Here is a 16,353-nt window from a genome sequence, read left to right as displayed (position 1 = left end):
CACTGTTATTCCTTCCAGCACTCCAACTTCTAAACACCCTCCACTCATGACCTATTTTTTCTTCCACTACATACCTTTCTTGTTTAGGCAGGCTGGTCATGCAGAAACAAGTAACTTATTTCTGCTCCCTCTGAAGCCAGATGAGATCAACTGGTCAAGTACATTTCCATTGACTTTCTGATACAGTAAAAAAAGCCCACACCGCACTCCCATAGTTGTGAAATCCTAAGTAAAACCTGAATGTATTTCTTACCTAGACACCGTGGTGTGCATTTTAGATTGGAATTTGCTTTCATACCACTCCTATGGCATATTCTTATAATCCCCATTTTAGAGATTAGAAACTGACATACGTCAACAGGAAGCCACCCTGAAATCCTGAGTCACCAAGAGCAGGGTGGAAGAGAAGCTCCAATACCCCTCCCCCCCCACGCTGTTATACCCATATGAGCAAAATCAGCCACCCATATATAGAACAATTCTTACTAGTACTCCATAAACTACATTACTGCTACGATATTAAGCCAGGCAATATGAAATTAGTGATACTACTGCAGACATTGCCATTTCCTCTACAACAAACTAAAAAAAAATACAGTCAGGATACGATTGGGTTGTCTTTTTCAAAGATTACATGTAGGATTTGGTACTAAATCAGCATTGCAATACAGTGAAAATAAGTCTTGCCTCCTACTAAACCTGTGTTAAATGGCTTCTTTTCAGATGTTCTAGAAATACTTCTCTAGACATCAGAAATTCCATAAACTCACTATATTCAGCCAATGTTTATAGCTATGAAACTCCAGTGCTAAGTCCCTTGCACACTTGGGAGCTGATAACACTAAGTCTCACCAATCAGGAAATGTTTTATACATTAATTATGCCTATATAATACTTACATTAGACAACCTTACAAATTTACAATCAGTACAGAAACATAAACTCCACCATTTTATGGATTATTTCACCCTCATAGCTAACACAATCTAAATGACCTCACCCTTAATTATCTGTACAACTATCAGTCACTGAGAAATACAGCTACGGACTGAAGCCTAAAAATTCACTTAGTAAGACTGTAATGCCCAAAGAACACTATCTGTCTAATCAGAATAGCTGTACTAAATCACTTTGAAATGATTTTTTTTTTTTTTTTAACTATACCAGTGTTTGAACCAGTACATTTAAGTTTATCACATATGGATTTAAAATCACTTCCCTCAAATTACTAGTCATAGAAAGCTAATTATAGATCTACAGAATTATAATAATTATGAACTAGTTTACTTACAGAGGCATTCTCCAAATGAGGTTGGTGACATACTTCAGAGCTAAAGTAAGATTTTAGATATTAAAATTACACTATCTATTCTCAGCTGGATCACTTCACACATCCCCTTAGAATTGCTCCTTAAAACACAACCCAGACTGCACACAAACAGTACGTGTCTCCTTTGCGCATCAAAACAAAGACAGCAAGTGAAGGTAAATAAAAGAAATAAAAGTGATGCTGGCAGTCCCTACTAAATGTGTGGATGAAAGCATTGCTGGGACAGGATTTGAAACTGAACGCTGACCAAAGACTGAAACAAATGATCAGGTAGGATAGGTACCCTTGAGAGAAAGACACACCAATTTTAAAAGCTTATGAAGAATACAAGGTGGTCAATACAGACTGACATGAATTTTCACATTCTCATGCCCAGGAATTTTTGGAACGCAGTTATCTTCAGCAGGCTGGTGCCATTTTCTAAAAGTGAGCAGTGCCCTGCTCCTGTGGAGGGTAACACGAGTAGGAGATGCAGCTGAGATCAGTATGGTATTACTTCAGCATGGAGGGAGAAGCTGGCTTTCTCTTGGTCATTTCAAACTCCAAAGAGCTGCTGTTGTACCTTTCATGTGAAAGTGCAGGATAACCATCGGAATTATTATGACATGCAACTATTCCCACTGTCCCTTCCCCCAGAATGTGATCCATCATACTGTACATATGATTATACCTACTGAAACTCCTAGGAAAGGAAATTCATAACACCAAGCTGTTATACATGCTTTGTTGATGTAAAAACATTGGAATTGTACAAGTGCTGTTAAAACTGTATTTAATATTGTGTTTTTAATTCCAATCCTAACAAGCTTATTGCAGGGAAAGAAAATAATCAAGCTGTCTCATGTATCTGAAGATGACTTAGAAGATCTTTTTCATTTCCAAATCTCATTAAGCAATCAGTACATTTATGTGGCAAGTCTGTTGAATGCCTGAAATCCAAATGGGTTTTAAGGTCTTCAATCTGTCCTGTTGAATATTCACAGTACTGACACAAATAAATCCCTTCAGATAAATGAGAGCTTAAATGCTTGCAATACTCCAACATACCTGAAAAACCCTTTCCACAGTCATCACAAACATGAGGGAATATTTTGGTGTGTTCAATAGCTACGTGCCTGTTGACATTTGTATGCAGCCTGCTCCTAAAGCCACACACTTGGCATACAAAGAAGTTTTTGCATTTGTCAAAACTGATTTTGTTTATGAGGCTGTACTGTCCACGCTCCTTGTTATGATAGCTGTCACTGAGCTCTATCAGTCGGCACGCGTGTTCATTCACCACATGGCTGTGCAGATCTTCTGGATCATTTGTTTCATGCTCACAGAATTGACACAAATACTGCTCGTCACAGCTGTGTTCCTGGAAGTGCAGGTACAGCTCGCTGCTGGAGGAGAACTGCATATCGCACTGCTCACACCAATAAAGGTGGTCATTGAAGTGAGTGTCTGCTATGTGCTGACTCAGATTCTCAAATATCACCGTTTTGTAATCACAGTATTTACAGATGTATGGGTCCTCCTCATGCAGTTTCACATGTTCAATGAGCTGCACTTTGCTGGAGAAACTTTCTTTACAAACTTTACAGACATGAGTGTCCGCACACGTCTTATGCTTCAGGATCATGTGCTGTTTTAAATCAGAGAAGTACTTGCTGTTAAACTCACAGAGCTCACATTTGTACAGGCCGCTGCTGTTGGCTCTCAGCAAAGGCCATTTCTGCTGAGCTGTGATATTCAAAGCCTGGTTCTTCTCAAAGATTTTACAGGTTTCAAGAGGGATCTCCTCTAGGTCCTCAGCTTCTAGCTTCTCAGGTGATACAGTTTGTGTTTCTATATCATGGACTTCTACAGCATTAACTTCTGTTGTAGAAATTTCTACAGTTTGAATATCAAGAGGTTTTTCTTCTTCTGTAGGGCTGTCACTGAATATAGGTGAGTCACATATGTCTTTGCACATTCCATTATTAGCAGCTTTATCTGTAGGAGCAAGTAGATAATAAAGGTCAGTTTAAAAAAACCCACAAAACAATAACAAACAACCTGCAAAGAACTTGGGTCCATATTTAGTTGGTTGTAGAAACCTATAAGTGCAAAAAGCAGACATTATCACCCAGGCACTGGGAGTACAACTAACAAATAAGTAACGTAAGCTAAAAAACTTTGATCTCTTCTGTCAAACCAGGAAAGTAAAGTATTTGTTACATTAAACACCAGTATCTGTGGCTTCCAGCTTCCTAGTATGTAAGCTGCAAATGCACACTTACCTTTATCCCTCTTTTTAGGGTCTGTATAGTGCAACCCTACATTTGAATGTGACCCACTCCACTGAGAAGTCCCAGCATGCACTGGACTCCCATCATCATCTGTGTCTATGCTCTGCACCGGACTGTGGTATCTACCTGCAAAGATAAAAGGATTTTTTTTACTTATTATTGACTGAAAATCATATTTCAATTAAGGGACATCAAATCAGAACAATGCTCAGAAGACAACCACTATGTGTTTTGTTTTCTATTTACTTCTACAAATCGGAGCACAATACGCTTAGTCAAGCATTACATAGCAAGACCCCAAAATGCACTCTTACCTCTGTTTTCAGAATACTTTATGTCTGGTTGTTTCATAGAACAAACACTGTAGCAGTGGTCAGAAAAAATCCCACTATTGTCTATGTATTTAGGTGCACCTGAAGAATCTATATTAGAAAAAAAAAAAGGAGATTTACACTAACAAACTGATGTAGCTACATATGGATTTAGTATTCACCAAAATTCTCACCGGCTACATTTTTACTTCTTGCTTTATGAGCATTCTGTGCTGGTCTGCTAATGTTCTCATTCTGATTTACAGCTTTTTGCTGCTGCTCTGGTCTTCATAGCATAACATATGGTTGTTGTCAAACTGCTTCCACTGAAGACAGTGAAAGGAGCACAGCTAATGCGGTGCTTACAGACTGGAATGCTTACGGACCCTTAATCCCAACTTCCAGGGAATTTCTCCCCTTGTGTGTTAGTAGAATCATCTGCACTTGATGGTTTTGCAAGCTTTCCAACATGCAGGGAGTACAGAATAAACCTGCTCAGATGCACGGACTGAAAGTGGCCTAAGAACAGAGCATTCAGGGCGGGTACCCTGCACGTTCAGTAGAAGGCATCTTAACCCACCCCTTGTATGTTACTTATTTTCCTGGTACAAATATATCAAAGCTATTATTCTGAGAAAAGTTAAATGAATTGAAGTGTACATAACTGGAGCTCTAGGCTGACCTGAATATCGAGAAGGGTGCTGTGTCTTCCGTTTCCTCTTCTTAGGATGCTCATTCATTTTGAACAGTCTACGTTAACCATAAAATGAAAACATTCAAGAATTGGCTACTTATATTTATCAGCTTATATCTTTCATGAAACAATACAAGTATTCTGAAACCCCAAACACCACACAAAGAGTTTTTCCTTACACCCCCTCTATCTATTCTGTTACAGTTAAGAAAATATTAAAAGCACACAAGTAACAAAGAGTAGTTCTGTATTCCTGCCCCAGGAGTAAGAAGGTTCACCATACAGACCGCAGCCACTGCATGGTGTGTTAGAAGCAGCTCTCCTGCACGCTGCCTTCTGTCAGAGACCAGATACCCTGGGGCAGAGACCTTCAGACGACACTCTCACGCTGGAAATGAAAACAGAAGCGATGGCATCTTACCAAAATCCCACACTCTTCAGCATCAGCAAGCAGAGCAGCTCGGAGGCTGACAGCTGCACCGCTCCCACGTACAGCAAATGCAGCAGCACGAGGCCTTCATCTGTGGAAGGACAGCGCTTAATATACTTTAATCGTAAGACAAGGAAAAAACAATCCCCCAGATAATCGCATCAGAAACAAACGCACAACTACTGCTAACTGTAAGGCTGAAAAACACCACACGGAGTCGACAGCAGCGCTCGGCTGGGAGCATCAGCGCTGCGGAGCGCACAGCCCGGGCTGCCCTTTGTCTGCGGCTCCCGAAGGGAAAGGAGATGACACCAAACCGGCCGGGCCGATGCGTCGGCCCAAATAACTGCAGCACTGCAAACGGAACCCGAGGCGTTCTGCAGCATTAGGGCGCTCACAGGCCGAGCTTCAGGAGCGAGAGAAAAAAACCCACATCGCCTATCGCGTTACCGACGTTCTCGTGAGATGAAACAACCGGTACGGAGCACAGCTTTATTGTAACGGGACGGCCGCTTCAACGCTGCACCGGAGGCATCGACCGCCGCCATCGCTTCGGTCGCTAGGGAAAAGCCCACCGCGCACCGAGAGCGCGGCGGGGTGAGGCCGCCAGCCCCACCGCCCCTCCCCGAGCCGCGGCCTAGCGGTGCCGGAGGGGCGGGGGCAGAGCGAGGCGGCAGCGCGGCGCGCGCGGGCTCCGCGAGGGAGGGCCCAGCCAGGAGCCGGGAGCGCGCGGACCGAGCGTGAGTCGCGGCGGCGGCCGGCGGAGGGGGGGGGAGGCGCGGAGGCGCCGAGCCGCGGCTTCGCGCTTCAAATGGCGCCGGGGAGGGAGAGGACTTAAGATGGGGTCGGGCGGGAGAAGACGGTGAGCGGCCCCGCGGGGCGAACGGCCGGAGGGAGGCGGGCGCCTGCGGGTGCCACGCCGATCCCCGGGGCTGCGGGCGACGCCGCGGCCGCCCCTCCCGTGCCTCGCCGCCGGGACTCACCTTCCGCTCCGCGCCCAGCCCGCACCGCAGCCGCCTCCGGACGCGGCGCGCCCCGCGGGGGAAGGGGCGGGGCGGGCCGAGCGGCGGCCGCCATCATGGCGCCCCCTGGCGGGCGCGGAGAGGAGGGCGCCTCCCGGCTCCGCTACGGCGGTCGTGCGGGGGGGCGGCGAGAGGCCTTTCCGCTGCCCCGTTGTTATACGAGGAGCTGCCTCTCGGCCCTGGAGGCTGTGCTGAGCGCCCAGTCTTTCGCACTGGAGGCTGGCGTCGTTGTGCTAGACTCGGTTTATGAAATCCTACCTATAAAATCCTTCAGTCTTTTCCGACTTCCAAAAAACCAGCTGATTTGGTTACAAGCGCGCAGGAAAAGCTTTCACCATGTGGCCACGCTCTTTGAAGACGAGCAGCATGCATACAAGCGCAGCGGCCCTTTTGAAAGTACATTTCTGAGAGCTCAGAAAATGATGCATCACTCCACTCTTGAGAATTACCAATCAAACAGGGTCTTAGCATCTCTCTCTGGTTTGTTCTGCACTGCTTATCCCAGCTACAGGAACCTGGCTTTCCTCCAAGACTGGTTTGGATGAAGTCCCCATAAATTAGCTACAGACATCCAGCTGGGTGGATGCTTGCATATTTCTGTTCATGGCAAAGTTTCCTACGTAAATATTGTGGAAATGAAAAACCACTTTCCCTAATGCCCAGTGGAGGGCAGCAACACAATCCAAAACCAACCCCCCCTCCAAAATAAAAAAACAAACCCAAACAAAACAAAAACCAAGAAAACCAAGCCCACACAATCCTTTCCTTTGAATCCAGTCCTCAGTGAGACACAGTCATGCTAGCCAAGCCACTTTCACCTAAAGCACAATATGTTTTCTTTATGTTTTGACTGGATTTCTCTTTCACAAAGAACAGCACAGCCTGACCACACAGCTAATAAGGCAAGACAATGAAAGAACAAAATATGAGGAGGATCCCCTTTGAAGTCATAGATACAGTTCAAAGCTGTAGGCACCAAAAGGTTTCATCAATGCTTTAAGAAAGAAAATTCATCTCGCTTTTGAAACTGCCACATTCCTGAGATCTTCAGACAGATCAGGGTCAGGTTTAATCACTCTGAACTTGCTCTAACAGGAAACAGAAGGAAGCCCAGGCATAAGTAACCTCCTGGTTTAAACAGGCAACGCAGGTCATGTTCTTTTCAACCAGCTGAAATAAGAAGGGGGTAAAGTGTGCAGTTAAACACATAGCACATGGTAACTTTTACCTACCTGTGGCAGCAGAGGCAGGCTGCTATTGGGATGGGAGGCACTTAAGCTTTGAGCTTGCAAGCTGCAGAGCTAGAATATCTTGTTGTGCAGCCAAGAGGTGACAAATCTTAGGCATCTTAGCTCCTTGTGGGAGGACTTGTTCTTCCTTTCTGGAAGGTCCCAACCTGACCCGCATTTCACAGAGAAAGCAAGGGAGCTGTGGAGCATATAGGTTTCAGGGCATCCCTTGAGGTTTGCACCCAGAGGACAACAAAACTGATGAGAGGAAGACAGCACTTTTTTATGCTCTGCCACCTCAGTCAGTTATTGGATATGCGAGGAGTACAGAACAGAAAAATCCAGCAAAGATCCTCCTCTTTCAACATCAGCTTTTGCTGAGAATAGGTTGGGTGAAATCTGGGAGATAAATGCTGTCTCAGGTTGCCTTTCACTGTTATTGACAAAGGCCTCTCCATACTAGAACTGTTTGTGCTTTGAAATAGTGAACCAAAGACACGTAGTGGTGACCTGATTACACCCTGATGCATTCCTCATGCCTTCAAAAAGTCAAATCCCAAGCAAGAGAACTCGAATCCCTCCCACAGTAACAGTATGTTGGATGTTGAAGGCTAAAATAAAGCATTTTCCACAGAGCTTTTGCAGTTCTATTACAAGCCCACATTCTCACACTTGCCGATGTATAATTTCCGAAATATGCTTCTCACTTTTTTTTTTTCAAGTCAGCACTAGATACAAAAATACATCCTAGTTTTTATTTTTAAATATAGTTTTGGTGATGAAGTGTCTTCACAGTTTTCAAAACCAAAACAGGATCGGCTTCAGAGAGGCTTTGCCGCCATTCTGCTGAAATGCTTCCGTGCCGCCTGCTCTCCTCTCACAGCTTTGGAGGCAACATCTGAACTACGTCGCTCAGTGTATGCAACAGTGAACACCAGTGCAGTTAAGACCTCTCACATAGCTATACCCACAAATAAGGCTAATTTCAGTATTTTCCCCACCTAAATTAACAGATTGAAGCATTTTCTGCCTCCTTTCTTCAAGCCTTTCCAAGGAGGCCCAAAATACCAAATCACACCTCCACAACTCGAGCTGCTATAAATTCTCATTTCAGAACAAATGTACCAACCATATTATTTTAATTTAGTTTTTAGTATATACAGTAACACTCAAAAGTGTGATAAAAACCCCAAGTAGTATTTTTTTAATTAACAGCATGTGATACAGACGACGGAGATAAATAAAAAGACTTTTTACAGTTCCCCATGAACATGAACTACAATTAAGTGGCACAGGCCAAAGTTTGCTTGTTATTTGAATAGCACAGCAGAAGAGATTTTTTTTTTTTAAATGTGCTGCAAGACTTTCGCAGTACAACAATACATGCATTTTACTGCATATCTTAAACTTGTTTTGGCCTTTTTTATTACTAAAAATTTCTTGTTTTCTAGCTATTGTACCACAGGACCGGTATTACAGAATGACATACACATCCCAACACCCCCCCCTCCCCCCCCATAGTGGTTATTTCAGAGATAACTGTCTTGTTTTTAAAAAGGTATTCAACAGTGGTGGGTGTTTATACTCTCTTTTTTTTGATGCAGACATGAACTGCCACTAGCTTCAATAAAGCAGCATAAGCATCAAGAGAATACATGCTTCTAGGCTCTGTCTATGCAAAATGTCAGCAGAATCCTGGTCAAGGGACGCAATCCCTGATCCTCTGCTCAGCACTGGGAGACCAAGCCAGCAGTGCTGGGCTCCCCAGTACAAGTGACATGGACATACTGGAGCTGGTCCAGTAAAGAGCCATAAAGACACGGGATACCTACAGTGTGAGACTGAGAACTGGGATAGTTTAGACTGGTGAAGAGAAAGCTCAAGAGCACCTTGTCAGTATACACACATACCTGCCAGTGGGGGTAAAGACGACAGGCAAGGCTCTTCTTGGTGCCCTACATAAGGGCATTAGGCAATGAAATAGAAGGAATTTCATTCAAACATCAAGGAAAAGCTTTTAGTGGGAATTCCTCCTCTCTGGGATGGCTGGGACAGCCTGCTCTAGCTGACCCTCCATCAAACAGGGCAGTCAGACTGGATGATCTCCAGAGGTCCTTGACAACCTCAGTTATGTGCAATTCTGTGACAACTCTTGCTGACACATTGCTGGTAGCAGTGACAGCCATACTTTCAAAACTTCAAGCATAGGAAACCTGGGACATTAGGCGGCAGCCGTATGTTGCTTTTTCAGCATCTTTTTCTCCAGTGGGCAAAGGGGTTTTGGTAGTGTATGTGGCTATTCAGTTAAAACTTGCAGAGGTGGAATGGGGAAAGGAGAGAGAAGATGTTACTCCCAGATGATGAAATTATACATTATATTCACACACACACTATAAGACAAGAAGAATTAATCTCTTTCCTCCCTTCCTCTCACTCCTGCCTCAAATGAAACAGTACGACAACTGAGGACAGCTTGATACAGTTGATAATTTAGACTTTAGAACACTATTACTAAATCCAAATTGAGCTTTTATAGAGACCAATGAAACAAAGCAGAATTAGACCACAGCTGTAAACATACACATCTTAGACCTCATGGATTGAACTACAGCAGACATAAGAGCCTCAGCAAATATAGCTTCTGCTTGAATCAGGCTTTCAGTAACTTCAGCAATACAATTGCCAGGTTTAACTGGGAGTAATTCTAATACTGGAACAGATTCCTAATTAAATTGACAGTGTTACACTGAACTAAACGGTTCCTAAACTATTTTATAGTTACTGGGGAATTGGCACCAGAACGTCAGGAGTCAAGATAGTGTATTTTTTGGCCTCCCTTATGCTGAAAAAAAATTCTATCACGTCCTTGCTGTCATTTCTGTACACTTAAGACATTAATGCAAATCAGTGGGAAAGCCAACAGAGTGGTGCTTAAATTAATCTTCTCTTGCAAATATTTTAAGTTACTCTTAGACTATGGGCTTGTCCACTTTCAGGGAGAGGAGTGTTGGAGAAGGAAGGGATGTGGACAGAGGGGCCCAGCTCTGTACTGCAGTCAGAAAAGCTAACACAGCACATCTTGTACTTTTGAATTCTATCTCAGAAAGCTCAGAAGTTAAGAATGCTGTACTCTAAATACTGCATTAAGAACAACTGTGTTTCTCCCGAGTGTGGGTTCACAAGTAGGAAGAGGAAACATTTAAGAGGTGTTTTTTTTTTTTTTTAAGGTAATAAGCAATAAACCTCAAAGTCTCACAGATAAAAAACTACTACAGACAAAATTACCACAGTTATGAATTAGAGAGCTAAAAAGGCTAGTTAATAAAGACAGACTATTTCCAAATAAAACAGTCAAGGATTTAATGAGGCAGCTAGTACCCATTCCTATCATTAAAAGAGCACCTTTCATACTGAATCATATGAACAAGTAGTCTGGGACTTCAATATACACCGAGCCTAATTCTGATTTCATTTCCTGTTGTGAATCTAGAGTGTTTCTAATGACATCTGTGTTATATCTGCACACAGTGAAATCAGAACTTCACAAAACCAGGGCACCTAGCCTTGGTTAGTGTATGCAAACTGAAAACTTCTATATGCAGTTTCTAGTTGGCTTCCTTCAAGAACACAGATTAAAAACCAACCCACACTGTCAACTTCAGGGCTGGGTGGTGAGCTACCCATCTTTTTGGACAGAGAGAACCTTATCCTAAACTAAGACAACTTCCAGCACAAAAAAGATAAAAATTCATTATTTGTATGAAACGTATATTACAAAATTAAAATGGGGATTCAACAAACTGCAATGATATCTACAGCTACATAGTATTAAAAAAAACACAAATGAAAGCCATATAAAACCAACAATGAAAGTGTGGTTCTTCTTTCAAGTAAAACTAAAACAAAAATGAAAAAGAAACCATGGGAATTTTAAAAAAAGATCTCAGAAGCAGCAAATTACAATTCTCTCTGTAATACCACACCATTTTCATTAACTTGTAATATATTAAAAAATGTTAAAGACATCAACAGAACACTAATTTCAGTGGCTTCATTTTTGTTTTTTTTGAATGGGCCCAGCCCACATCTGCAACCTGTACAGACATGCAAAACAGGAGGAACTCACAATTACCATTTAGAACAGGTGCTGGAACGTGCCATTATTAAATGACAAGGAACATGCCAGTTGTAGAATGACAAAGAAGATGCCTTCAAGTTGTCCACAAACACATGCTACTGACTCCTAAAGGGCTTTTAACATTTCACATGGAAAGGAAAGCTGAAAAACCAAACCAGTCCTCCAGAAGACCAGCAGCAGGGTCAGCACATACAGAGTTCTCTATGAGCTCAGTAAATTCTAAATTGTCTTTAATATGTAGGCTTATCTTCTCCACAAGATACCAAAGCACTGACAACTTTGGTTTTATTTAAACACTTAAATGCCTTCTCCCCCTTCTCCCCAATTTATGCTGAAATTATGTCTGAAAAAACCTGCCAATGCACTCCTTTTGAACAGAAGTTGTGCACAAGTCAGAGGTGCTTTTTGAGCTACCTCCAGGAAAGCAAAGAATGTATTAAAAAAACTAATCAGCAGCAACCTGCTTGATCCATCATTAAATCAAACATGACCAGCTTCACAGTTGATGAGGTTAGTCTTTAAAGTGATATTTCACCAATTTCTTCCTAATGCTTTGCAATAACACATACTGCCCACCCCTGGGCTCCTTGCTCCAGCAGTTTTCTTACCAAGTCTTGCAGGAGCAGTGTGTTCAGATTTAACTCAAGCTCAAAACAGGCTGCTTAGTGCTTTGTGCGTTTGATACTCAGAATAAAGGGAACATTTTCCAATGTCCACGAAGTTGGAATAGTTAAAGAAAATAAGAGTTCCAATTCCAAGCAATCCAAAACAATCTAGTGCTCAGTTACAGGTGCTTTCACAGTCAGTAAGCAGATCTTATTTCTGATATTGAGAATAGATGACATCACCCTATTTACATCAACCTAAGTCAATAGTAACTCCATTATCTTCAGAGAATTTATATCACAAAAGTGGTGTAACAAGGTAAGGTAATTAGAATTAAATGCTTTGAAGCTGAAAACCCCCTTTTTCCCCCCTGAAACACCAGCAGAATGTTTTCCAAATGCCCACCTTGGTTACAGTAGGAACAATAGCTTAACGCCACGATCTTCCCCATTAAAAAAATAAAACCAACTATAATTACCCCGCATCACAGTATGTCTATATCACTATGTTTCCTTTCTTTTATTATTTGATGTCCGTATGAACTTCTACAGCTCATGCACAGCATTTAGTTGCAGTAAGTTTTGGAAACAGAGCCTGATTTCTCATACCTTTCTGTTTGTGCAAAAAGGGTGCAAAACACTGTATGCTTGAACTGAAAGACATTTATACCCATATTTACACAAGTATATTGTTAAGAAGGGGTAAAGTACAAAAGAGGGTGGGCTCATAGGATGCAAAAGATTTGAGTTATCTTTCCATCTTGGTTGGACAAGTCCAACCATCCTCCTATATAAAAAAAGTAAAACATTGTTTCATTAATAGATAAATAATGATCATGTAGCACCTAATGTGGCATTTGTGCAACAATTTTACTCTGTTAAATTAAGAGTTATAGCCAACAGGGTTTCAGATTTTGCAAACAAAACAGTTTAAACTCATTGAAACAAAGCCATGTTTTCAAAGAGCTACACCATTAGTGTTGACTGCAAAGTAATATGTACAAAAGTAATTTTGCTCTAGAAAGTATGACCAAGGTTAGCAGAAGTAAAAATATTCATATAAAAAAAAAAAGGAATATGTAACAGTCAATACAGAATAATGGGAAGTCTGTTGGACTACTCCAAAGAATTTAGTAGAACTAAGGAAAAAACTTCACATTTCCCACACTACTCCTGGAACTTCTGTAGTTTTCACAAAGACACCTTTCCCCCCACAACATTGTCAAATATCTATGTGTACAGTAATTAACTGCAAGAGCTTGACTATGAAAGGATCTTCAAAAACCAAAATCCTGGCTTTACAATCCCCAAAGTCTTTCATAACGTAACTGATTGCACATTTTTAAAATATATTACAATTTGCTAAATTAAGCCAACCACTCATTACCTCATCAGTACAGCCTGCACAAAGTACAGTTTATTTATATACTTATATTCTAATCTAACACCAGCTGTCAGCATATTTTATATTACATGTGGTATTGCACTTTCTGAGTGGCACCTCGGTGTGTGTTTGGAAGTGAATGAGTTGAAACCCCGAAAGCCCCAGACCTTTGGAATTCACTTCAAGTGCTGCCAATCTAGCAAGCTTAAAATGTTAGGGCAAACGTCACCCTCAGAATCATGGGTTTCACTAATTAAAAAAAAGAAACAACCTTTTTAGTAGTTAGAAAAACAGTCCTACATGAGGGCAATCTGACATCCTTTTTACTCTGAACAGTTTCAAAAAAGTGGTGCCAATTTAACTGATTGCACACATCATAATTGTGTTGGAGGACAACAACTAGATTTACAAATATATATTACACACACACAAAACAGACAAAGCTATAAGATGTTTGGTAACTCCACATGCTTTGAGCTAGCCAACATATCTGCTGCATGTTGAACTGCTTGTTATTGATCATATTGAAAATTTAAACAGCTATTTCTGATGTATCAGCTACTGGATTAAACAACCACTTCCAGAGCGGAGGAAGAAAGAGGAGAAATGCTGGACCCAAAAGCTGAGGGTTTAAACATACGTTCCTTGAATAGCCAGCGTATCACTTCAGTAGCGTGAAGAGTGTTGTCCCAATTTTTACTTATTTTTAAAGAGTCTTAGGCCAAGTTCACCTCTGGCATTAGTGGGTGTCTCCCCCACCATTTCAATGGCACTTGTGTCCTCTTTCACCAGGGTTGAATTTGGTCCTATAACTGGTCACCTTCAGTAACATTAAGGGAAGTGGGAGCCTTGGACAGATAGAACTGGGCTGCAAAATTAAAAGAGTGAATATTGGACAAATCATGTAAATAAAGAATATATATTAATAATAGTTCCTATTATATAAATAGCCTTTATAAAAAAATAATCTTTCAATAATTTTAATAACTCACCTTTTTTTAGGTTCTTGGAAAACATGTATGAAAAAAATCTATTCAGTTCAAGTTAGATTAAAGCAAACCTAAGATGAACACTACGACTCTTTGTTGCACTAAACCCAATTCTGACCATTCGGTTTCCAGGTTAGTCAGTTTTGGGGGATGATAAGAAAAGTTTCTTTGTGAAGGTATGAATTGCACCCCTAGAAACACTGAGCAGAAGAAACACCATACTGAATGGGCCTATTTCCTACTGTTTTCTGAAACTGTGCAGATGACAGACCCAGAAATCAAAGGATCATCTAAACCCCATGTATGTTAATGCCTCTGAGCACATTTAAAAGGCACTGTCCTCTCACTATTTTTAGATCTTTGAGCTTAAACTCCTTCCCTTCAAACTACACTGCATTTAAATATTAACTACCACTTGAACTTTCTTTCAATGCTTCTCATTCCAGCATAGTCTCTACCTGCTGTACCAGACCTAAGATAATATGTGATGGACTCTATATTCATGCTGGCACTATTTTCTTTTTCCTTCTAATTTATCCTATCAAATGAAAAAAGGAAACATTCTTCCCAAGTTTACCTTTTTGGGCTTAAGGCATAACATGAAGTCACACATCATACTAAAGCTTAATTTTTGAAGTGTACAATTTTAGTGCTATCTGAAACCCTGTTTTACATTGTTTTTCAACAGTTGTCTGAACAGTTCGTCTTTTTTCTTGCCGTAAGTTCTAATATCATTCATGGTTTGTGCAATTCCTATGCAACCAGTCTTTGCTGCTAACAGGTATTAACAGTGTAGTACCCACAAAGCGGGTTATTAGTTCTCATTTTCTTCACTTTCATTTCAGTTCAAAGCATGTTGCTTTATTGTGTGGAAGATCCAGTCCATTTTTGTTGTCCAGCCACCATGGTGAGCATCATTCATTTGCTTCATGAAGTACTCAAGAGCTTCCTGCTCAGTTTTGTCCAATGCAAGGGTCTTTCGAATGTATGCAATATCGTCAAAGGACTGCAGTTCTGGCATTCCTGAGCCAAGCATCATGGAGAAGAGATTTATGAACAGATTGGCATGCTGCCGAATTGCTAGATAAGCCTTATAACACATCTCTTGAAACCTAGAAGAGACAGAAGAAAAACCACACCCACAAAAAGACAATACTCAGTATATTGCCTTGTTAGATGCATTTTCTTTTTCACCTTTAAAAAGATTTTCAAGCAACTATATACAGATAAAAGGTAGACATTCATAGTTTAACAAAATCCAACCAATGTTAAGACAGACATCTTTATCTTCCTACTTAGATTGTTTTAACTGCTGTAAGACTTGGTAGTGGTCAGACTGGCACAATAGTCAACATTTCTAGCCTCAATTCTCAATTTATGCAAACGTTCAACAACTCTAAAGAGGTACAGAGAGCCATTTTACTTATTTGTGGTGACATTTCAGATCATAAAGCAAGTTTCCTGATCAACTGCTGTGAACAGTGCTTCCCTGGTGATCATCAGTGAGAGATACACTTCTGTTCCACACTCTTACAAAGCTACTGTTCATCCTTAGCTACTCTTCAGAATGCACTGAATACAGGAACATCTGCTCTCTTACAGCATTGAGTGAGAAATATTTGTTTACATGAAACAATTAAAGGTCACCAGAATTGCATTCTATGTATAAAATTCCCTGAAATTTAAATGGTTTAAGAAAGGTACTTACCTTTCAAACTCCCTTGTTTTGGTACATTCTTGGGCTCCTTTACTAATCACTATTAAAAAGTCCTGTGTTAAGACAAACGGCACACGCTCTCTTTTGTAGCCAAATTTCTTCTTCTTGTGGTCAAGGAAGTGGCCAAAGTCAATATGAAACAGCTTGGAAAGACAAAAAGGTATCTTAAGATTAGTAATTCCTTGTTTAAAGGATGTAATTGTAAAATTGCTCATCCCTCATTTTTCAGGT

The 16,353-nt window shown here is 41.1% G+C and overlaps 2 protein-coding genes across 10 annotated transcripts in view; both read right to left on the bottom strand.

Annotated features, from left to right (window-relative positions):
- Positions 1 to 240: 240 nt before the first annotated feature.
- Positions 241 to 6,061, bottom strand: ZNF639 (zinc finger protein 639). The gene is made up of 6 exons (XM_031614597.2): positions 6,022 to 6,061; positions 5,030 to 5,129; positions 4,597 to 4,664; positions 3,918 to 4,025; positions 3,595 to 3,729; positions 241 to 3,307 (listed from the first exon to the last, which is right to left on the bottom strand). The coding sequence occupies exons 3-6, from the start codon at positions 4,652 to 4,654 to the stop codon at positions 2,160 to 2,162; spliced, it is 1,449 nt and encodes a 482-aa protein (XP_031470457.1). The 5' UTR covers positions 4,655 to 4,664; positions 5,030 to 5,129; positions 6,022 to 6,061; the 3' UTR covers positions 241 to 2,159.
- Positions 6,062 to 7,580: 1,519 nt separating this feature from the next.
- PIK3CA (phosphatidylinositol-4,5-bisphosphate 3-kinase catalytic subunit alpha) overlaps positions 7,581 to 16,353 on the bottom strand; it is a 41,950-nt gene continuing 33,177 nt past the window's right edge. For 8 of the 9 annotated variants that reach the window (XM_031614591.2, XM_090147752.1, XM_090147751.1 and 5 more), the window contains 2 exons: positions 16,114 to 16,265; positions 7,581 to 15,517 (listed from right to left, as the gene is read on the bottom strand). In XM_031614591.2, the coding sequence (XP_031470451.1) occupies positions 15,247 to 15,517; positions 16,114 to 16,265 (423 nt within the window). In that variant the 3' untranslated portion in view covers positions 7,581 to 15,246. The remainder of the gene's footprint in view (positions 15,518 to 16,113; positions 16,266 to 16,353) is intronic. The other variant, XR_016469817.1, reaches the window with a different exon arrangement.

The sequence above is a fragment of the Phasianus colchicus genome, chromosome 10, assembly GCF_987193195.1.
Source record: "Phasianus colchicus chromosome 10, bPhaCol1.hap1.1, whole genome shotgun sequence".
Lineage (NCBI taxonomy): Eukaryota > Metazoa > Chordata > Aves > Galliformes > Phasianidae > Phasianus > Phasianus colchicus.
The sequence above is the reverse complement of the archived record's forward strand: the minus strand, read 5'-3'. Positions and strand labels throughout refer to the sequence as shown.